This window comes from Anser anser, assembly GCF_964211835.1.
Source record: "Anser anser genome assembly, chromosome: 8".
Lineage (NCBI taxonomy): Eukaryota > Metazoa > Chordata > Aves > Anseriformes > Anatidae > Anser > Anser anser.
The window spans coordinates 11,977,346-12,000,411 of NC_139728.1; the positions used below are offsets into that span (position 1 = coordinate 11,977,346).

Genomic DNA, 23,066 nt, shown 5'->3' on the forward strand with positions numbered 1-23,066 from the left:
ATGAAAATGAAAGTATGCCCTGAAAGTTAAGTTGTACTATTTAAAATTTTGTCTTAAATAGCATGTTGACTTGATTTAAAGTTACCTATTTTTTTCTAGTTGTTCCAGGTTGAAATTGAGCTGTGTTTTTTGTCTGTGGTTTCCACAGGTTCCAAGTGTTGTGTAAAAAGAAATAATATTCTGTATGAATGTTACATTCTTTGTCTTAATCTAGCCAATACAAATAGGTTATAGTCTCTTAGAAATTGTCTGCTTTAGATTGGGTGGCATTTCTAGTTGCTTGCAAGCTTAAATATCTTGATTTAGTGTCATAGCTTTAGAGGATGGGGTTTTTTGTTTCAGCTTTGTTTTTTCGTATTTTTTTTAGAAGGCCTAAAGACCTTTCAGCTGCATCCTGAGTTTTCCTAATGCAAAGCTATACCTAGTGTTAACATATTATTCAATGTTTCCTCTTCTAAAAGATACTTTTTTTTTTAACTTTACTGATGATGAGAAGGGCAAACAACCTGTAGAGAAGGGAGAATGGGCTTCATGGTAATGTGCTTGTTCTCCGAGGAGTACTTTTCATTTCTAACAGGTTGAATGAAAAGATCACCCTGATGAGCTTCGTCATCTTTCTTGCTCTTGCATTTCCTATGAAAATACTCTTAAGAGGAATAGTGTGGGAGGTGGGAATTGAAGAAACAGACCAATACTACTTTCTTCCATTTGAATTTAGTATGAAGGCTTTACCTATTACTTGGTTAAAAATTAAAAGGTATTGCCATTTAACAATATTTCAGATGGCTGTAACTCAACTGAGCTTCAATAAACAACACCATTTTTCTCCCCCTAGAAATATGTTCTTAGAAACTAGGGCACAAATCGGATAAAATTGTGGCTGTGTAATAATCTCTTCCTAGCAGTAGCTGTGCTCTCATAAAGTACAGCTTCTCAAAGTATCTTCCGAACAAGATAAGCAGTTACACAGAGCAGTAGGACAGAAGAGCTATGTCCTGTACATGTGGGAGGGTTGGGAATTGTGATTCCTGAAAAATGCTTTGAGGTTTTTACAAAGGGATGAAATATTACATTTTTGCCTTTAATATCTGTTGCTGGATATAGCCCTGGGTGTCTTGAATTTAATGTCTCTCCTCATCTTTCTAGAATGGCCATAGGTGGCAGATAATTCAAGATTTGTTGGGAACTGATCAAGACAATCTTGACTTGGCTAATGTCAACCTGATGCTGGAGCTGCTGGTGCAAAAAAAGAAGCAGTTGGAAGCAGTAAGAAATTTCTCGTGTCCTTTTTAAATGAACACTTTTAGTTAATAGCTTTTTACATCACTGTCCTCTTAAAGAAAAACTGTAATAAAAATTCAGATGTCTCATAGTAAGTCAGTTTGAAGACTTAGGCAATGTGAAACAAACTATTTCTATGATTTAACTGCAATGTGGCTGGGTTGGGATAGTTGTTATGTATTTGGTCGTTCCATGCTGTTAGTCTCAGATGACCATTTTCCAGTTAAAAGAACCAGACCTTCTGAATTCAACTGAATTATAATTTTGGTCAAGTGAAGTTTGAGTAGAATTTCAATGATATTTTAAAACAGGTGAGGAAAAGTTGTATTAGAAACTGCTTATCTTATTCGCTCTTGCAGAATTAATATTTACTTACTCTCCTTCTATCAGAACCACAGGCTAACCCAAAAACTTTTACTGACTTTGAGCAAAATTATGTTACTGTCTTGCGTGGGGGCTTGTACATAACTCTTTCATTGTGGTTCAGTGAAAATGAAGTGGGAATAAAGTTTCTAACTTCAATGTAAAACCACTTTGTACTCAAGGCTGTTTCACACTTGTGACAAATGTGAAACAAAGAAACAGGATTTAGTGTATAGGTGCTTCTAAGGAGGAATATCTTTTAAGGATACTAAGTCTTAAAAAACAAAACAAAAAAAAAAAAACCCCACCTGACACTCAAAGAACACTAACAGTTTTCTTTTTATTTCTACTTGCTTCACTTTTTAATTATAGACACGGGTGGGGAGGAAGAATAAGAACATCTTGTGAAAAAGTTTTCTTGCCTCCTAATCTCTCTACTTTTCCTGTCCCCTCTGCCTTTAATGGTTTGTATGTGATAATGTCTCGAACCTTTTTGAGTGTATGTTCACAGTCCTTTAATGGTAAATATTTCTGTAGGTTGTGAAAACAAGCATTTAGAATGCTGGGATAGGATTAGGGCTATATTAATGCTGAAATACAATTTTTCTTTCTTGTTGTGCTCCTCTTCTCTTGCTCCATTAAGTTTTTGGCTAATTTAGGTGAAAATACTAAACCAATCGTTGAGGCAAACGACCTATTAGGGAAAGATTGCAAATGGATGTTCTCAGTTTCACCAGTTATTTTTGTCTTCCATTCAGGAAAAGCCTTCAGCAGTCATCTCTTTACATAATCTCAAATGTTAATTTTGGCAGGAGGTGTTTTTTTATATAAAAGCATACTAAAGTATGAAAATCACAGAAGTGGACACTAGTGATCTTCCAGGGCAGAAGATTAGTCTTCAAAGAATCTGTATTCCAAAAGCAATTTCAGGTGCAGTAGACAATAAAGAAAAGCATTTCCTCTTATTAGTAAGTCTTCAGAAATACACAAACAAGAACTGCTACAAGGATTTCTGCCTTCATGTGAAAACTTGTGATCCAAACAAAACTTTAACGCCTGTAAGGCAAAGGCAAACTACTGTTCTTAAAACCGCATTAAGCTATTTTCTTCTCCTCGTCTCTGAAAGCCGTTTCTGTGCAAAGCGTGAATTTCTGTGTAGAAAATGAATGTTTGTGTAACCATTCCATAGCTATTAAGAGAAACACTCTTATTTACTGTGTTACAGGAGTCCCATGCTGCCCAATTGCAGATCCTCATGGAATTTCTCAAAGTTGCCAGAAGAAATAAACGAGAGGTAACTTGCATTGGTTTTCAGCTGGTGAGGTGTTGTCTGTGGCCTTCTGTCATTTTGTTTCTATTTAAGTGATCTGTTAGCCTGGTGTTCTCTTGCAAAGAAAAAGGCAAGGCCTGTTTGGGGAAGTCTCATGCAGAGGACATATGGGATTCAAGGAAAATTAATCTGTTTACGAGTGACACCTTCAGTTTTTAATCTCTTGCCTTTTTGTCTCACACTGATGTAAATTCAATCTGGAATCTCTGTCCTCTAGTTCTCTTCTTCCCACATGCTTTACCAAGTTCTTGAAACAAGATATTTTCTGTGATAGAAAAGTTGAAAGCCTGAGAAGGAGTGAAACTGGTCGTTCTCATTTTTCTTTTTAGCGTATCAAATGCCATGACTAATGCTGTGTCACAAAAGAATGAGTAGTCTGTGTTCTTATTTGTCTCAAAATGAGCCTCCCAAGGAATGAGAGAGGGTTCCATAATCAAACATATTGTCTTTCATGGTATGGGACTTCTCATTTATAACTGTCATGCAAACAGCATAAACCCTGGTACCAGAAATATCTCAGAAACCTAGAGGAATGATGGTGAAAACCATAAAAGGAAAAGCTTTCAGGAGGCACTTTTTTGATGAAAGATTTGTGGAACATAAGATCCAATAGTGTGAATGCAAAGTGCTGCAAACTTGAACCATGTAAAGGCAGTGCACGTGAGAAACCTTCAGAATGGTTTGAGGGTCTGGTTGCAGAGTCATCCCAAAGCATGAAGCAGACTATTTGTTTAAGCCTTCAAGGTTAAAAAGAAAATCTATATTGCTGTTGGTTTTGCTTAAACAGCAAAGGCAGGAGCACTGTTTGAAACCACCGAGGCATCTCCGCTTCTATTTTTTTTAGAGTGGTAGGAAGTTACTTTATGGCACCCCTCAATCTTCAGAATATCTACTTTCATTTTTCTCCTATTTGTAATGTTTAGGATTATCCAGTGAATTTAAGAAACTTGACTCATCTTTGTAGCAGAACTAATGCAGGCTCTGGCCATTGTCCACCTGTACTCATTAAATACCTTCTCTGAAGACTTGGTGCAGCTTGAAGGACTGTTGGGAGATTTCCCAAGTTTCACAGGAACTGTGTTTGTCTGGGAGGTGAACTGTGAAGCTGGTGCGGCAGGAGGCTCATACACAGCTTAGCCAGGGCATTCTTTTTTGAGTAATGGTTCAAGTGCAAGGTGTTTGGGGCAATACCAAGAATAAAAAACAATGATGGCTTGGCTTGGCTTGGCTTTCCTGCAGCTGAAACTGAGTTGCAACAAGTCTCGCAGAAGGAAGTGCTGTTGATGCCTGTTTTAGGTCACGTGTTGAGTGGGATGGATGAAGGGAAATGGCATAGCTTCACATTTCTAACATGTGTGGTGTTCTTCCACTGACTGTGATGTTCAGCACCTGGGGAACCTTTTCTATCATCTGTGTGTGCCCTTGGCTTTAGTAGTAATGGACAGGGACCCCATCATTTTTAAGGCTAAGAATGTGGCCTTGGGAACATCTTAAAGCCTATTGGGACAGGATCTATTTCAGATCCTTTATCCCTGCTTGTGTTCCCTCTGTTGTCAAGATTTCTTCTGGTGTAATTTCTTTAACCCCCTCTTCCCCCTGCCCTTTGTATCCCAGCATGAAATGCAGACTGTCACATCTCAGAAGACCTCTGTGTGGGCCTGTCACTTCAGAGCTTGCCGTAGTGTTAGCATCTAGCCTTGCCATTCATCTTAAAGGAAATGAAGCCTTGTCAGACTTGCACTAGCAATCTTTCTCCTTGCTTGATAAGAAAGATAAGAAACAATGGATAGAAGCATGGAAAATATGAAGCAGTCAATAAGATGGTTTTAGGAGGATATCAAAACCTGTCTTCAGTGATCAAGACTCCAGCTGTACCCCTAGACTAAATCAATCCAGCTGGTACTTCTGCTACAGTAAATCCTAAGCTCCTCCCTGTAGGCAGCAGAGTTTGTTACACATACTACTTTCTGGAAAAAAAAACTTTTTTATTTGGGTAACAGAAGAACTACTGTTTGGGGAAGGACATGGCTTATGCCTGTGGTGAAGGTATATCTGGGTGTAACCTGCATGGAGATGTCTGCGGAAACCTGAGGTGCTAGTTCAGAAGAGGGCTTTAGATTATCTTAATGAAGTAAAGCAGAGGAAGGTTATCGGGGACATGTACATATTCTTTTGATGCTGTAGAAGGTGACTTCTTAAGAAGTAAAGATGGAACTAAGCATGCAAGGACCTTAGAATGCTTCTGCAATGTATTCCCCATAGCTAAGTCATGTCAGCAGGCTTTATTTTGTGGAGGCAATGCGAAGGAACGCTATTTCTTGTTTTTTTTTTTACTGATTCAATCCTGGTTCTAGTAAAGACCACAGAGCAATTGCAATTTCACTCGGTAAGCTATAGCTGTACCGTGGGTATTCTGGTTTTATTTTTTTAAAAAGGAAAGTTGCTTTTGTGTAGGTTGAGAGTGCCTGTTTCATATCTGTCTTAAATGTTTAAAGAAATGTACAATTTCCTTGTTAACTTTGTTTTCTGGTGTGCTTCTTTGAATATTATTTATTGCATAATTTTATTAACAGGTTTTACTTATCAGACTCTTAGTTTCTTATGTGGAGACTAGGTACAGTGTTTGCTAATACAGATATTACTCTAGGGTTAGTGTACTTGCATACTATTTAACAACATGTTCAGAGCGTAAAATTAACCACCTGTAACCCTCCTTGCTTACTTCACTAAGAAGTTTTTTCCCTCCTGTCTTCCAGAAATGGTGACTTCTGAGCATATTGGAGGGGTGTTTATATCTAGAAGAAAACTCTATAGACTTATACTTAAGAATTCAGAATATTGCTGTAGTAAAGTCTTTTGACAAATGCCTCTTCCTTGCGCTTTCATCATTTCTCTAGAAGATAAATGTGAGGTTCAGCACCTGCAGAAGTTTCCATTAGAAATTCTGTTTTGATGTGTTCATAACTTTCCAGAACATTGATCTTTCAAGTTGAAATTTACTGCATGTATTTTGCACAAAGGTATTTGCAAGTCCTTTTTCTTTTAAGTTTATATTTTGTTTTCTTTCTGACCTATGGCAATGTGGCAAAAAACAAGTTCTTGGCAATACTAATAGGAAAAAAAAATCTGACTGACTTTGTAAAAGATTGAAAACAAATGGCTAAAGCTTAAATACTCCATCAACAAAATACGTTTTAGAGGGGAGGAATGTATTGATCATCCACAATAGCTGGTTGTCTTAAAGGCAAACATAGCGTGGCTGCATGCCTTTCCATATGTGTGCAAAGTTAATTGAATGCACACTTTCCATTTTTTCATCCAGCATTCTCTTCTGTTGAAATCAAAGATCCAAGGACTCTAGAAGGTCAAGTTTAATAACAAAATACTTGACTTTGTTTCTTATTACTATTTTGAAGGGAAACCAAATGCAACAACCTGTGATGTTTTTAAATTTGTATTTTAATGCTGTTAGCTTGGTTGAGTTGCATAAATACTTAATGAAAGTTAAACTTGAAATACTTCTAAATGATCATGTTTTCATCTTGAATGCTTTGTAAGAGCTGATAATACTAGGTAACACAGAATTCTGCTCAGTTTTATATTCATCATTTAAGGAGACTTTACTAATTGCCTTGGCATGATTTTAATCTTACCACATAAAGCTAGATACCACCACACATGCATGTCTATGCATATGTATGCATATATGTTACGTATAATTTGTCCTAAAACATTCTCAGCACAGCTACTTGATGGAGAGTCTGTTACGCATTTCAGTGAAGTGGAACACTTGCTTACTGAAGGAGGATATTTAGCTTAATGATGGGTATCACAAATCAAGTTCTGCAACATGCAGGTGATATCCCCTAGATGCATTCATCCTTCTTTTGATGGCTGTCACTTCATTTTTACGTTTCATGGGCTTTTTGTTTCTAATAATGTCACATTACATCTCTCATGTCTAACAAACAAGACCTCTTTCGTATCTGCTAATGCAAGGCGTCTGTTTGCAGCTCTTTAGTATCGTGGGGCAGAAGAGTAATCCTGCTGTGTTCTCAGGCTTTCTGTGCTGAGTGCCTGCTTAGTGTTTCAGAATCATCATCACCCTTTTCAGCCTCAGACACACATCTACCCAAGCATCTCCACTTACTCCATATTGTGAGCATGTTAAATACTAAAAATAAGAGGAGTTATTAGTTTTTGTGGTATAATTGCAGGGAGTTATAAGCATGAATTCTCCAGGGATGTCATTAGCTTGTTAATCACCTCACCTGTCAGATCTTATTGTTCTGTGCATACACACATGGATGAACTAATGAATAAGCAAGAGGAGGTGACAGAACAAGAAATCTGTTATGCTCTTATGTTGTCATATAGTCTTGATTACATTCCAGGACTCCTGAGGTGAATTTATAGCTATAGTACTCTTTCCTATGATATGCACTTAAATAACTGGGATTTTAAATCTATTTGCATTTCTAAGCTGCTCAATTAGAGGCATGAGTTCTGACTGCAGTGATAAGCCAAGGATGCAGTTAATGTATGAGCAGCAGGCTATAGATTACCATAAAAATATCAGTATATATTAGCTGATTGTCCTTCCTTCAGTGGAGAGGTCTTTCCAAAGGAAGAGGGGGCATCTTAACCTTAAGAGCTAACTGGCATTTTGTTGGGATGTATTAAATTCTGAATTAATCTAAATGTTTAGATAGTTTTGTTTCTTGCCGTAGCAGTCCTTCTCTTGTGATACCCTTCCATCAAACCATATTAATAAGCATTCAAAGCCTTGCTCCCGCAACCCAAACTGGAGGATTTATAGTGGGGAAATGGGCAGAAATTAAAAGTATGAAACACTTGTCAGCCATGCATCTCCACCCTCCTGCTTGCAGGAATTCTGTGCGTTAATCCAACAAGGATGCAGTCTTCAGACTTCTGTTATCTCTTCCCCAGTCAAGAGGAAACATTTGCAGTTTGGAGGAAGTATTGACCACAGAAGAAATATTCCCTGCAGGCAAGTCTGCTATGGATGGCCTGCCTATATGCCTAGAAGGCTTGGATTCCACATTTGACCAACGAAAACAACATTCAGAGACTCATGCATTCTTCATGTCTTCATACCAAAAGACATTGCATCATTTCCACTTGTGCAAAGACTTCATAACATCAAAGCTTTCAGCAAATGGAATTTGATGTCAAAATTTGCAGTTAATTTAAAAGGCTAAAATTTCTTTCAACTCTGAAGATTACTTCCTTGCTGTACTTGCCCTGTATGTTATAACAGGCTCTGTTAGAAGCAATAATGGAAGGAAAACCCTGAGACAGATGAGACTTCCAGCTGGTTTCCAGAGAAATTGATCTAATTCATTGAAGAGCTGCAGTTGAGGTATTGAGTTTTATGGTAAGAAAGTGATCTAACTGGGGGTCTGAACTGAGGTTCAGCTGTTAATATACTGAAGTTTATACTCAACTTTGTTAGAAGATGAGTTGATGGAAAGACAAGAAGTAGAAAGAGATAATGCTGGATGAAGTTTTCTTGTCTTGATCTATTGTACATAGGGTGGTGAAACTTTTAGATCAGAGCATTGAGGGTGTGTGGCAGAATATAATGTGACTTGTTTCTAAAAACATGAATCCAGAAATTCTATTTAAGCTACTTGGTGGGAGTTGCATTAGTGATTTCACAATATTTCCATCAAAAATAAATTCTGCTATTCTTTTCTTGTGCCTTTTCTAGAGTTTGAAACACAGCTGCTCAAGGGTGTATGGCTCTTTCCCTCATGCATTTTTCTAGGCTGTTTCTTTACAGGCCATCTCCTTGGCACTGGGAAATTCCGCTGAGCCCTGGTCTAGATGGTAGCATCCTGAATTCATCAGTGAATCAACAAAGTTAAGAAAAATGCCAGGTTTAGTGTGAACAACACTGATGTAATGACAGCTTTTTTTTTGTAAGTACTTAAAACTGGACCAGGAGACCCAATCAGGACTGCTTTTTTGTCTGTGCTGTACAAACACAACAAGTGAAGTCACTGCCTCGTGGGCCTTCAATCCAGGAAAAACAGGAAGCACGAGGATGGAAAACAGCTCTGTGCCCAGCTACACTTGTTGGCAGATAGCTGACTGAAATCCTGTTCTGACCATGTCCTGGCCTTTAGTGCCGTGTAAACCCAAGTTAGTATTCCCAACCTAGATTCTTGTACGCAAGGTCAGGAGCGTTTTGGTGGTGTTGAGAGCTGTATCTGTGCATAACTGCACTGAGACGATGTCACTGCACATAGTCCTGGGCTGAGAGTTGTCTTCAGGGATCTCTGTATGTGTATCTAGACAGTTTCAGACTCAAACCAGAGGATTCTTGGGGACTGCTTGGTGGTCTGAACAGTTTGGATCTAAAAGGTTATCTAATAAGAAAGCTATGAGAGCCTATGTTCCCTACTATGGTAGCTCCTTTTTTCTAATTGCTGAGCCTAAGTTTCTTTCCTTGGCCATTGCTTTCACTTTTTTTTGCCTATTACTGCTAGGTTATTTGAGCAAGCAGGTTGCCAGTAGTCATGCTTTTATTCTTTAGTTCCTCTTCAACCTTTGAAGAGTCTGCACTTGGAAGGGGGCTGTATTCTGCCTGTACTGGAAGCATTTATGACTGGTGGTTGTGGCGTGGGAGTCAAGTTGTGTACTCACACTGTAGAGCTGTGCAGCTAGTCCACTGTGTGAGCTTGTCTGTCCTTGTAGTTCTGCTCAGCTGAGACTAGCTCCGAGTTGTGCCTTTAGCTTGTTTTTTGTAACTGACATGCAGCTCCTTGACATCCTATTTTTCCAGGCCGTTAGTTCATGACTTGCATGTTCTGAAACTTGTTTTCCAGAGGTTATAAGAACAACCTATTTTGAGATCATCCTTTTCCTTTTGTACACATGCATTTGTGTAATTTGGGACCAGAACATTATACAACTACTTCTTGTAGTTTATTCACAGTGATGTGGAAACAACTAGGTGTGTTATAGGTACCGAACTGCAGCCTTCTGCTTGTCCACATTGGCCCTTTCAGTTCTGGGAAAGCATCTGTGTCTGGGGAGAGTTTATACTATGTGCTTCTATTTTAGCATTTATTTAAGCATTCATTCTAGGTGTTATGCTGACTTAATCTAGAGCTTGACAGGCATGATTCTGCTCGTCACTGGGACAGGACTTGGCTTGATTTTTTTTTTTGTGCCCAACAAAATCGAAAAATCAAATTAAGGGCCTGTAAGTCTGGATATACTACAAGGACTTATAATTCATTTAGCTTTCCCTAAATGTTCCTCAATGGCTGGCAATTTATAAATCAGTCTCATTTTTCAGAGTTTAATTGGAATGATTAAGATTTAAGGGCTTTGATAGACGAAAGCAAAACCATGAAACACTTGAGGTGACCTACCAGAAAAAAGGTCTTGGTGTGGGCATTAGTAACTCATTTGCTGATGGGGGTGAGAAGTCTCTTTCTACAGTAACCGTGCAACGCACTTGCCTTATTTTTAGGCTTGCTGCTGTCTGCGAAGCCTGATAGGTTCAAATTGCCCCAGTGTAACTAGAAGGATGCTTTAGCAACAGTAAATTAAGTTCCAAATCTGGTACTTTTGGTTCTCTGCAATATTTAATAAAAGCTGGCTGATAAAATGCTTCTGCTCTGGTGCCTATAAAAAGTTCTCCTGTTTACGTGGTGACAACCACCATCAGTTATTTTTCAGTCTTCTCGTTTGGCTGTGAGCCAGTGCATTGTAGAATAGCTGATTTCCTTGCTGTAATTTTGGAACTTCTCAGTGTGTTTTTGTAACTTCATTTTTAAATGAAGTTTATGAAAGTGGGGGACTAATGGTATTTGACTGCTAGAGCTGAGTACAGGCAGGACCCATGCTGTGTGAGTGTCACTTAGCTTTACCACTAATCTTGGAGCTATAGCACCACCTGCTATTCTTGCTGTAGGTTTTGCAAGTGAAAATGGAATTATCTGTTATGGTGTAGTGGTTTGTAAATTATCTGTGGCAGTCTAGGTTTAAACCATTAAACTTCTGCTGTCTGTGACTAAAATTAAGTACGAACTGAAAACTTCAGAGTAGAAAATTAGGATACAGCTACAATGTCATGTTTCAAGGAAGAATCGGCCATCTTAAAAACAGACATAGACCCAGCAGTCCTCTCCTGCCTTCAAGGACAGAGGCATTCTTAATGTTGAAAAGATAAATTAAAATAGTGGGTTATCATGAGTAGTAGGTTGCACATGAGTATTAGCAATGCTGATCAACAGTGGGAATGTTAGCGATGGGGTTTGTTTGCTTAAAAACAAAAGGCTGTCATTTTAAAATCAGGCATAAGCACTTGAGGGAGTAAGTCTTTGGAAGTAGTCTGCCAAATGTTCTTGGGAATATGTCATACTAAGAGTACTATGTAATGCAATACTAATAATTTTGGGTTTGGACTATTTGATATTCCCTTATAAATTCTGAAAGCAAAAAATTTGTCAAGCCTTCAAAAAATGTGTTGTGCTCAGTGCGCTTTCAGTGGACTTGCCAACTTAGTAATAGCTTCTGGTCAAATGCCACAGTGCTAGCTGTCTGCAGCTTTTTATTGCGAGTTGAGGCAAGTCAGCTGGGCTTCCAGTTCTCAATTTCTTCATTAGGGCTGTGTGTCTTGGTGAACCAGGCTTACGCTGGAGCTGGGATTGGTCTGGGTAGGCCTGGACTTGGAGCTCCTGCCTAGAGAAGTGCATGTGTTAAGAGTCTTGCAAGGCTGGGCATAGCCTGTGCGGGTGTTTGGATGAGAGAGGTTTGCTGAAGGAGGGTGGGGATTGGAGCTGGTAAGCAGAGGATGCTCTTGCCTCGGAATAAACAGTAATCTTCAAGTCCGTGGCCTCTCAGTTATGAGAAACAAGCGAAGCCAGGATATTGACTGAAAAGTATTCCCCAAAACCAGTGTGACCCATAGAAGGGAAAGAGAATGGTGACTGTGTGTAAGAAGTTCCTGTCTGACCCTTTCGAAGACGGCCCTTAGTTAGGTTGACCACTGTCTGTGATGTAACCGAGGTAAGTACTTCACCTTGAAAGAAACACCGTGTGACGGTTGGTGCCAGGAGCAAATCTTTCCCTGGTCATAACAGGTATTTTTTGCCAATCTGAAAATCTTGCCAGTAACATTAAATTGTTGATTGGCAGGTTAACTGCCAGTGAGAGAAACACTCTTAATAGTTTTAGTAAAGTATTTCATATTGAAGGGTAAAATGGTTGCTGTCTTGTTCATGGTGGTTTTCCCAGATCATGTTCAGTGCTTGTAAACTAGTTGTAAATACCTTGCATGGAAAGTAAATATCTTGCACGGAGGACTGCAGAAGTGTTACTTTGCATAATGTGGGTCTCCTTGTGATTAAAATCGAAGAACCTCATGCTCTTGTTTTTTTTACTGTTACATGATAGCAACTTTGTCTTGAATGTAGTTTGCATGCTTACTTACGTTAATCTGTGCATATGAACTTCTGCCTATTGACTTTTGAATCATGTAGTATGTTAATTACAATAGTTAAGGTTTCTCTCTAAAGAGATCTTTATTTATCATGGTGGTGGTACAGTGCAGATTGATTTAGATTTCTCTCATTCTCTTATCCACAGCAATTGGAGCAGATCCAGAAGGAGCTAAGTGTTCTGGAAGAAGATATTAAACGAGTAGAGGTGAGGTGCCACGATGTTCCAACTCTGGCAATTTTTCATTTCCATCAAGCTGTCTGCCTTGCTGTGGGGCTGCTGTGTTAAATTTATGGTGTTGGGTTCAGTAATGAGAAAACGAACAGATGATGCTCTTTCTTTAATTTGCTCGTATAGTTGATGTGTGCAAGCTGCAGGTTGGTAAGAGGGTGCTTTATGGAAACCTAGCTCTTATATAATCATATCTTTCAATCTCTTTGTGTGAGTAGTAAGTATTTTAGAATAATTGCCAGAAATCAACAGCTGGTTTATTGATCGTAACTTATGATTTTTGTTTGTTGCCCTATTCTGGCTGTTTGCACAGGATGTTTAAATCTTAACAATGTGCCACTCTTAGAATGGAGATGTACTGGGGTGCACAAGAGAGCTGTAATGCAGAGGCAGGGTAAGAACAGAACCAGCTCCTCTCATGTCAAAGCAGAAAGAATCTGCTACTTCCTGATGTAATTCTTCTAATTTTGGTAGGGATCTCTTTAGAATTTAAGAATAATTCTTAAAGTATTTGTAAACCTATCAGCTTAATCTTTCTGTACTTATTTAGTTCTTCAGGTTTCTGTTTGGTCCTTCCCTCTAATCATTTTAGTGTTTTGTGAAGTAGGAAACTTTCAGGAATGCATCAAATTCCGCCACCTTTCAAAAACAGAGTTCCCTTAGAGCTTCTTGGAAATCAATTTGCATGTCTGCTGCTTCAGTGCCAGCTTCCATGCACTGCCCAAAAGCCTATTAGATTTCTTCATTTATTTCCAATTCATACAAATGCTGATGAATAATCAAAATATAAATAAAACTGACAACTGCAGGAGCTTCCCTTCAGATGATAGCTACACAAATTATAGCTTGGTAGGTAACAAGCTGGCTTTCCTGAATCTTCCCATTCTTGGGAAATAAATATACGTTTGCTTGTTAGACTGGTAAAATAGGCCTTCAGATTTAGGAGAAGCTATTCCCAAAGCTGTTGGATCCCTTGAAGAATATCTAGCTACCTGCTTTTCTGCTCTTTTAATCAAGCCCTTCACTGGACTGCAGCTGGAGTATGCATCCAGTGTGTGACAGTGACCTTGGGACTGACCTCTAAAGTCTGGGATCTCTTCTGTCACAAATATCTTACTTTCTACCTAACAACTAATGGGCACCTAGCGGGAATTTAAAAAGCTCCAGTAATGTTGTCCTGGAACACCTTGCCCCCCTAACTAATGAGCTGCAGCATCCTTCATAGCTTCCATTTCTCAAATGGGTTAAAGATAGAATCTCCTACTGGGTGCACTGCAGTGATTTAGTCTTCAAGTGACAAAGCCAAGTTCATGTGCAAAGTTTCTGTTGTGCACCTGTCCTGCAGAAGGTTGATATATCCTCTTTCAAGTCTAGGGCACAATACCACCTTTGCTTTGCCTTCTTTTGGCTGTTCTTGCCCTGACCCACATCCAACATGACCTTATAGCTGTGAAGGCTATAGATAAAAGCTTGCATCTATGTCAAAAGTGTAGTTAGAGCTTGCTTTTTCTGCTACATTTAAGGGAGGTGTACTGGGTTAGAGGCCATTGGATGTTAACTGAATCATTTTTTATTTGAGTATAAGCTTCATAACTGCTCTTTTGGGGGGGGGAATCACTGGCTGTGGAGTTTCATAAACAGTTGGAGCGAAACAAAGGGGGAAAAAAGTGTAAGGACTTTTAGGTGGAAGCTGAAGAAATGCAGATACAGTTGGTTATTTGCTTGGGGGGAAAAAACACCTCTAAATACCATATATCAAAATGTGCTTTCAATTCATGTATTGTCAGTTTTGCTGTAACGTGGCTTTCTGTTTCAGGAAATGAGTGGCTTGTATTCCCCAGTCAGTGAGGACAGTACAGTGCCACAGTTTGAAGCTCCTTCACCTTCGCACAGGTATGGAGCTTGCAACTCAGAACGTGGATTTGAGACTGTACATATTGCACTATACTTGTTAGTCTTTTCCATGCAATGCACAAAACACAAGTAAAACTAGACTTTGAGTACCATACAGTATTTACCTGTTCTGTTTTTGATTGATACAAACTTTTGTAGAAGAAAGTAGTGAAAGCAAAGAAAGCAAACACCATCTGAGACTACAGTTGGATGAAAAACCGCATCTCTTACCCGGATACTGTGGAAAGCTGATGGTTTTAAATGTAGAATGGGTTAGTTAACTTGAGTTGTAGCCCTTTGCTATGGTATGAAACATACATACGTGCTACCTTTCCTGAACATTATGCAGTTTTGCTTCGCATATTAAAAGTCTAAATCTTGTATGATAATGTTGTCCTATAGCTTTTCCACTCAGCATGAGCGGCTAAAGGTGTAGGCTCACAGAATCAGATTTAAACAGAATCAAGAGCATGCATATTTTAATCTGTCTGATTTGATTTAATGAAATATATTTCTAATAACATACTTTCAATGTGGATTTTTGTCTGAAATATTGCATAGTCTGGTTTCTTGATGACAAAATTGCAGATGCTTCTTATGTCCAAGTTGCACGTGTCAGGGTTTGTAGTGTTCTACTTCTTTATAGCCCCATTTTTTGGCTGTAGGAAAGCTCAGGTTTTACAGGGCCAAGTTATGTTATTAAATGAACATCTCTCCTACCTGTCCCAAGTGTATTTTCCTAATAGTAGAGTTCTTTGTGGTTGACTTTGTTATAAAACTTTATCAGTACCTTTTCTGCGATTAGGAGTTTTAAACCTGGTAGTACAGAAGTGAGAAAGAAATGATCAGATTTCCTCTCCTGGAGACATTTCTATATAGTGTTTTGTTATGGAGCATAGCAGTAGTAGCCGGGGCTTTTACTGAGATGCTGTTTCTGGACATAGAGACAAGTATCTCTCATTTCTAGGAAATTCTAGTTGGCCCTGAGGGAAGGGACAGGAATATGGCCAAGATGGATGGGAGCAGTGTTTGTTACTCTGCCCTTTGCTGCTTGCCCAGTTTTTGGATGCAGGTGCATCTTCATGTGGGTTACTGCTGTTCTGCTAAGCAGCAGTTTTGTGAAGCTGATGAGGTTCTTGTCAGGTTCTACCAGTTTTCTGGTTATTGGCTATTAAACAGTTTTGCTTGTGGTTTGTTTCATGTTACTGCTACTTGGGGAAAACTTCAGCATGGGTTGGGCTGAACTTGTTACTTGTATGTTGAATGGCTTCAGGCCTAGAAACCTTTTTTCTGGGAAGATTGTGTTTGAGTAGACGTGTGTTACTTGGGGCAAGTTAACAAACAAGCTCCCAGAGAACTTTCTGTTGAAACCTGTTGACACCTGAGAAAATATTTTAAGCCCAGGAGTTTTTGTGAAAGGGTTTACAAATCTGCTGTGTATGACCTACACTGGTTTCAGTCTACTGAGAGTTCTTACCATTTCTTTATGGCTGTTTATTTTGTGTGGTAGGGTCAGTCATTCTCGGTTCTTGCTTTTGAAGATGTAAGATAATGTCTCAAATATTTCAGGGAGTTTCAGCTAAGGTCTGCTGGGAGATGGTGGTGTGGATCAGACCATGGCAGGTGCAGAGACCATGGGTTTGTCTTCTTGCCAGATCTTCTTACACTTGTCCAGTTCCATCTTGGCTGGGTCTTGAACCTTTATGGGCTGTTTTCCCCTCTGCTACAAAACAATACCAAGAGTGTGGTAAAACAAAGTGTTTAGGGTTTTTCTGTAATGTTTGGGGTTGCCTTCTCTCTGTGTAAGACCTGCTTTTCTATTTCTTAATGACACTGCTGCATTAAGACATAGTTGTGAGTGGTCAAAGAAAATAGTAGGTGAAGGTGGTGTTTGAACAGGTATCACTTTTTGCCTGGCTGTTGCAGCTTCTTTCCCTGTCCTATTCAGAAGTTGTGTTTTTATATATTTCAAGTAATTGAATTGGTTTAAATTACCCAACCTCTGATTCCAGAAACTTCTACCCCTGGAAATTCACTTTCTTTTCATCATTAAATTTAAGTTCTGGAGAGTATTTCATGAATTAATTGTTATTCCTCATTGGAAAGAATAGTGCAGAACAACTGATAGGAGCTTTAATCTGCTGTTTTTTCCAGTTCTATCTTAACTGATGTATTTAATCTTCCCATAAGTAAAACCAGTAAGAATGAAATACAAATGTTTTTGAGATAGCTTCACTTCCTTCATTTAACTTCAGTTAAAATACTAAACTTGCAGAGACTCCTTAAACTTCTAACAGAATTAAAATAGTATGTGTATTTAATAAAGAACATAACTTGTTAACATGCTTAACACACTGAAATTAAATAGTCATATAAACTTACTATTTTATGTCATAAATAGCGCAAGGCCATTATAGACCCAAGCTGAGATTTAAAAAAAAAGTCTCTTTAGGCTTTGAATTTAAAGCTCAAGAATATAGTTCTCAGGAATTCAAAGTTTTATCTGGTCTCTGGTGACTTGCCCTTATTCATCTGCTTCCTCTGAATTACAAGCTTGCTCCATTAATTCTGTTTCTTTTCATCCTTAATAACTTTTTTCCTGTCCCAAACATCTTGAAAATGTGAAATTATGGTGCCTCCCCCCATCTTCCTTTTTAAGTCCTTTAGCAAAAAAAAAAAAAAACAAAAACAAATGCTATCACATTCAATACACTCTCTGCTTCAAGAAACAAACATTTTCCCCTTTATACTTGTTCAGGGTATGATGAAATACTCAATTGGGTAATAGCATGGCACTTGTTTACAGGATTGCAGATTGCTGGGTTTGTATACTAATAGAGAACAAGATGGGAAGAATAGGGAAAAGAACAAATAGTTCTGGGTAGGGTTTTTCTGAACAGGCGCATGTGCTATTTTTGCTATCAGTAAATGGTGCAAACAAGATACACAAGTAAGCAACTTCTGTGACTAGCTATTCAGGCAGTAATAGCAATGACAAACTATCACTGTAATAGGCATTTCTCAGGAAAGATTCTGATCTAAAAATTAGTTGCCTGGTAACTCAGCTTCAGTTATCAAAATCCTGATCTCCTTCCTCTCCACTTGTTCTAATTACTCTTCACACCCGTAAGACTCCAACAAATGTGGTTTATAGACCGCAGGTTGCTGTGTTGCTGTTCGTCTTGTTCCAGGTTTTAAGATGTGTCATTTTAGTGTAGCTGGATCTTTAACTGAGCCTACTGCTGCAGCTTCTTAAGAAGACTTTAGAGGAAACTTGCATTTTTCTGATTTTTTGCTTCCTGTTTTTTAAAAGGAAAACATACAAGCTTATGCCAGCTAACTCTGCTACAGGCACTGCACAGAAATGACTTTGAATTTGTATTCTGGTTAGGGAAATGACGTCTGCACTCTTGAAGGCTCTACATCACCAGACAACCTGCAGCAGAACGAGACTAGACGCTCTAAGTCTCTGTGTTTTGCTGTTAATTGCCACTATACCTGTCTCGGAGTGGAGTACTTTTTCATTGCTTTCCAGCCAAGTGTCTTACTCATGCTGTTCCTGGCAGGATCTGCTGTACGTGTTTCATTATTTCTTGTGGCCACATTCTAATTTAAAGTTCATTGTCCCTGACCGTGCTTGAAAAAGCTCTGCTGTTTTCTCCCCTGCAATAGCTAGCAGCAGATAATGATTTTTATCTCGTAGATTTTCTTTGTTTGTAGCTTTTGTCTTGCTTGTAACAGAACTCCAATCAATCTCATCTCGCTAGTTAGCCACTAGCGATACTTTAAAATCATCTCTCATCATCTGTTTCTACTTCCTTCTACCTCCAGGGGAGCTTTAAAACATTCAGAGAAATATTTAAGCACTAGTACCACTATTTCATCCTTCTAGACTTGCAAGTACCCTGACTGGCATTTCAGCCAGACCACTTGTTTTATGACCAAGGATGTCAAGTGTACGCATCAGTTCTGGCAGCCATTACATACACATCAAGAGGTACAACTGTCTCTTACAAAACCAGGACATACAAATGTTCTGGCAGCTTTTTAAAGAAACCAACTTTCTCAAGCAGTGCTTAAACCCAGGGTTACCTTATTAAGTAAAACTGAGAATAATGAGCATAGCTTCTTTTCTGCCCAAGCCAAATGACATAGCAGAAGTGAGTTACAGAATAAAGATTTTCAGAAACAAGCCATGGTAACTACTTGCAATGTGTTCTCTGTAATTATTAAAATGGCGTTCTTTTATGTTAACCTGCATTTTAAATTTTTGAATAAGAGTTTTAAACCGGCTCTGGTGTTGCATTTTGATGGCTAAATATTTTGCCTATAAGAATACCGAACCACCTGTTTTCTGACTGTATCAGATGCTTTTGCATTCTTTGGAAGTTAAATTTCTGGAGTTAGCATATATATTTGAAAACAGTGATTTAAGGTATGCTGTCATAAATACTGATTATGCATGGTAGTGGTTTCTAGTAATAATCCTGGCTGTCGGTATTGCGTTTAATTCTGTTTCGTTGCTGGTATCCTGTATTGATTCAGAAATGCCTGGAACACTTGTCTTTCTTAAGTTGGTTCCTCTATCTTCTTGTTCATGGTGCTGTTTCAAATGTCACAGCATTGAACTTCTCTTTTTTTCCAAAGGAAGTGAAAACCAATGGTGGCATGTTATTTTCAGAATGTCTTATCCTGCATATTTTGTACAGAAGATGACTTCGCATTCTAATTAAAAATTATTAGATTGTGCTATACTTAATTGTGTGTGACAGTAAACAAATTTCTTGTATATACAGAGATGATCAACATTCTGTTGTAGACATCCTGTATTTAAAAACAAAACAACACCCCCTCCCAGCCCCCCAAACAAAAAACAACCTTGTGTTCCCTGTCTGTGAGATGGATTTCAAAGGCAAGTGGTGCTACAGGATATAAGGGGATGGGGGAGAGCAGAATGGGTTGGAAATGATAAAGGATGATTGTACAGTGATTTAAGCAGACTATTTCTTTTGGTTTTGCAGTAGTATTATTGACTCCACGGAGTACAGCCAGCCTCCAGGCTTCAGTGGCAGTTCTCAGGTAAGGTAATACATGTGTCTGCGCACAGGGGGAAAGGAAAAGCAGATGTGGAGGTTGGGGAGAGATTAAGAAAAACATAACACATTTCAGGGTGCCAGTCAACTGGCCTCTTGCTTTAACTGGTGGGCAAACTGGAGGGGATTGTCCCCCCTCTGCTCTGCCCTGGTGAGGCCCCACCTGCAGTGCTGCGTCCAGGTCTGGGGCCCCCAGCACCAGAAGGATGTGGGGTTGTTAAGAGTGGGTCCAGAGGAGGGCACAAAGATGCTCAAGGGGCCGGAGCACCTCTCCACAAAGAGAGGCTGAGAGATCTCGGGCTGTTCATCCTACGGAAGAGAAGGCTACAGGGAGACCTTACTGCAACTTTTCAGTACTTGAAGGGGACTTTAAAAAAAAAAAAAAAAGCGACTCTTTACTCCATCAGATAATGACAAGAGGGAATGGTTTATAAACTAAAAGAGGGGAGATTTAGATTTCAGGTAAGGAGGAAATTCTTCACTCAGGGTGGTGAGGCACTAGAACAGGTTGCCTGGAGAAGTTGTGGCTGCCCCATCCCTGGAGGTGTTCAAGACCAGGTTGGATGAGGCCCTGGGCAACCTGATCTAGTGGGTGGTGTCCCTGCCTATGGCAGGGGGTTGGAACTAGATGATCTTTGAGGTCCCTTCCAACCCAAGACATTCTATGATTGTAGCCTCAGAAATGACTGTTCATGGTTATGAATGTCCATAATAATGCAGACAAAGAAAATTAATGTAGTTTATTTAGACATGTGACTTAATTCCCAAAGCTGACTCTACCGAGGCAGAGGGGATGTGTTTTGCTCTCCATTTCTTCAAGTCGGCAGTATTTTAGGAGGGATGTGAATTCCTCACCCTTTGCATTGACTTAAATAATTTTGGATCAACTCTGACTTCTAAAACAGCAACAGTTGTTCTCCAAACATACAGTTGCCTTGTAGTTTGTCATTGTTAGGGCCTTACAAACTGTACTAAGACTTCATATTGCAAAGGGCAAAAAGTTGAGTACATAATGAAGCAGTTTGGCAGGCAGCCTCCAAACTCAGTCCGACCTGCGTGGCCTAGCTCCAAAACCATGGCAGTGCTGTCACTCGGGAGCGGATCAGCTGGGCTGTGAAGATCACACTGGTATCCAGATCACTGCTTCAAAAGGGGTTTGATTATAACCGGTTGTTGGTTGCATGCTAACTCATGTTTCTGGTGCTCTGTTGGTGGGCACACAAATATCAAGCAACTGGCAAATTAACGGGTGGAAGTGCTGCTGGATCCTATTTGACAGTAACTGATAGACGTGAATTTAGGGCTTTTGTGTGTGTGCAGGTTTTTGTTTGCACCTGTGTAACTAATAGGTAATGAGAAACTTTCCTCTATTAGCCTGTGGAAGAAAGTTTGTAGTTCCTGATACTGTGGTCTGTGAGGTTTTTGCTTGAATGAAGGATTGCAGCTCCACCGTGCTCTAAAGGGCATGTAAATTCTCAGTGGGGGTTTTATGTTCAGGATTGATATGGTATAGTGTATTTGTTCTCTGCTGACACTACTTGCCTCGGTGCTTTAATTTTTCCTTTGAAATAGAAAGAAATGGCATAGCTGTACTGCACAGAACAAACAACCTAGATTTTTCTAGTCATTCCTGTGACAGTCTTATTTGTGAGAGTAATTTTTTGTCCTCAAATGCGATTTTTTGTCCTTGACAGTGCAAAGTCTGTATTCTCTAGTGCAAATTTGCTAATCAAACTTTAATGTATGTTTGGATGGGGAGTTGAGAGAGAACTCTTAAGCCTTTCATTCAAAGGTAGTCTCATTTCAACAAGAGTTTACAGCAAGAAGTTATTTACAGTAAAAACAGTTCTAAGAATGTAAATTCAATTGTGTACTTTAAACTGTCAGTCACGCCAAAAATCTTAGATTCAGCACAGCTGCAGTACAGAGCTGTGCTGGAATGGACAGAATAACTTGCTTTCCTGATAGGATGACTCTTGGCATTGCTTGCAAATGTGTTCTTAAAGAAGAATTTATATACCGCTGAGCTACAGGACAATTTTCTTCCAGAGGCTGAGTTTTGGAAGTAAGCAGTGGATGAGTCGCATAGGTCCTGGGGAATCCTGCAGGTAGTATTTAGTTGCAGTACCTCCTGTTTTTGCTGTCAATAAGGAGCTTGTATACAGCTGTGAAGCTCTTCCTGTTGTTTAAGAGGACTCCTTAGGGTGCCTACTGAAGTTCAGGCAGAAGAATAACTCTTGATAAGAGTAATCTTAACTAATGTTCTCAGCTGGAACAACTATAACAGGTTTCTTAGTTTCCATAACACAGTGAGCAGTTTTCACTCATTTCCCCTTATTTCTTCACTCCTGTTTCCTGGCATTGCTTAACAAGTAGCTGTGAAGCAGACTTGTTTGCTTAGAAGCTCAGCACGTGGTTTGGTAAAAAGGAGTCGCTTAAAATCCTTAGCTGCTGAGCATCATGTCAAGATGGCTTAATGCAGATGGGTTCCCAGCACAGCTGGATCGCTGGAGACCTGCTCCAGAGGGATTTTCCTCTGGAGACCAAGCAGGTGTGTGAAATGGCAGGCAAGCTGCTTCAAAGCACGGGGGCCACCTCAGTGTGTACTGGACCCATCTAGCAGATCAGATTTAGGCTTGGGTTATATCGCTCATCATGTCGCAGGCAGTTTGTCTTAACGAGACTGAAGTGCTTGCTCCTCAGTACTTTGAGTTGTCTCAAGCCCTTCTTGCTTCTGGTGTGCTGAGAGAGGCTGGAGCCCTCGCAGGCTGGTGCTCTAAATTAAGAGAGATGCCGTAAAAGTGTTCCATTAAATCTCTCTTAAAGCTGTTGAAGCTTTAGAAAATTGCAGTTAAAAGGTGTTGAGGTAGGAGTACTTTCCAGCGTTGGAGACGTGTTTTGAGATTGGAGCTGCTTTCAAGAAGAAAGAAGCTGTCGAGCAGAGGCGCAGTCAGCGTGTGGTTGTGAGTCACGATGCCAGCACATAGCCAGGGGCCTCACACAGGAGCTGGCACTTGGAGATTTTGTGGCTTGGGGTTTTCTTTCCTCCTTAAAAGTTAGGATACTGTTCATACAGCTGTAAACTTAAAACTAGGTTCTAAACTTAGTTAATTCTTGGTAGCTTTCTGGATGGTTGTGGTGCACGCAGCCTGTTCTCCTGCATGGACTGAGGGGGAGTTAAGTCCTTCCTGGTGCGTGCTGGATGGGTTTTGTTAGTGCTGGGGAGTGGCACTACAGACCTTGTGCATGTCCAGGGGTGCTCACTAGGAAGTCTTCGTTATGGAGCTTGTTGGTTCTTGGATCTTTTAGTGTTTCCTCATTAGCTCTGAGCAAGTGTGATGTGTGAGACTTTAAATGTAACTTAAAAGCAAGGTGCTCTTCATGCCTCTTCTGTA

At 39.5% G+C, this 23,066-nt stretch overlaps 1 protein-coding gene across 5 annotated transcripts in view; it reads left to right on the forward strand.

Annotated features, from left to right (window-relative positions):
* The window catches only part of COP1 (COP1 E3 ubiquitin ligase), a 133,352-nt gene that overhangs the window by 10,784 nt on the left and 99,502 nt on the right, over positions 1-23,066 (forward strand). For all 5 annotated transcript variants that reach the window (XM_083846005.1, XM_083846006.1, XM_083846008.1 and 2 more), the window contains exons 5-9: positions 1,147-1,266; positions 2,870-2,938; positions 12,602-12,661; positions 14,502-14,578; positions 19,600-19,657. In XM_083846005.1, coding sequence (XP_083702131.1) covers positions 1,147-1,266; positions 2,870-2,938; positions 12,602-12,661; positions 14,502-14,578; positions 19,600-19,657 — 384 coding nt within the window. The remainder of the gene's footprint in view (positions 1-1,146; positions 1,267-2,869; positions 2,939-12,601; positions 12,662-14,501; positions 14,579-19,599; positions 19,658-23,066) is intronic.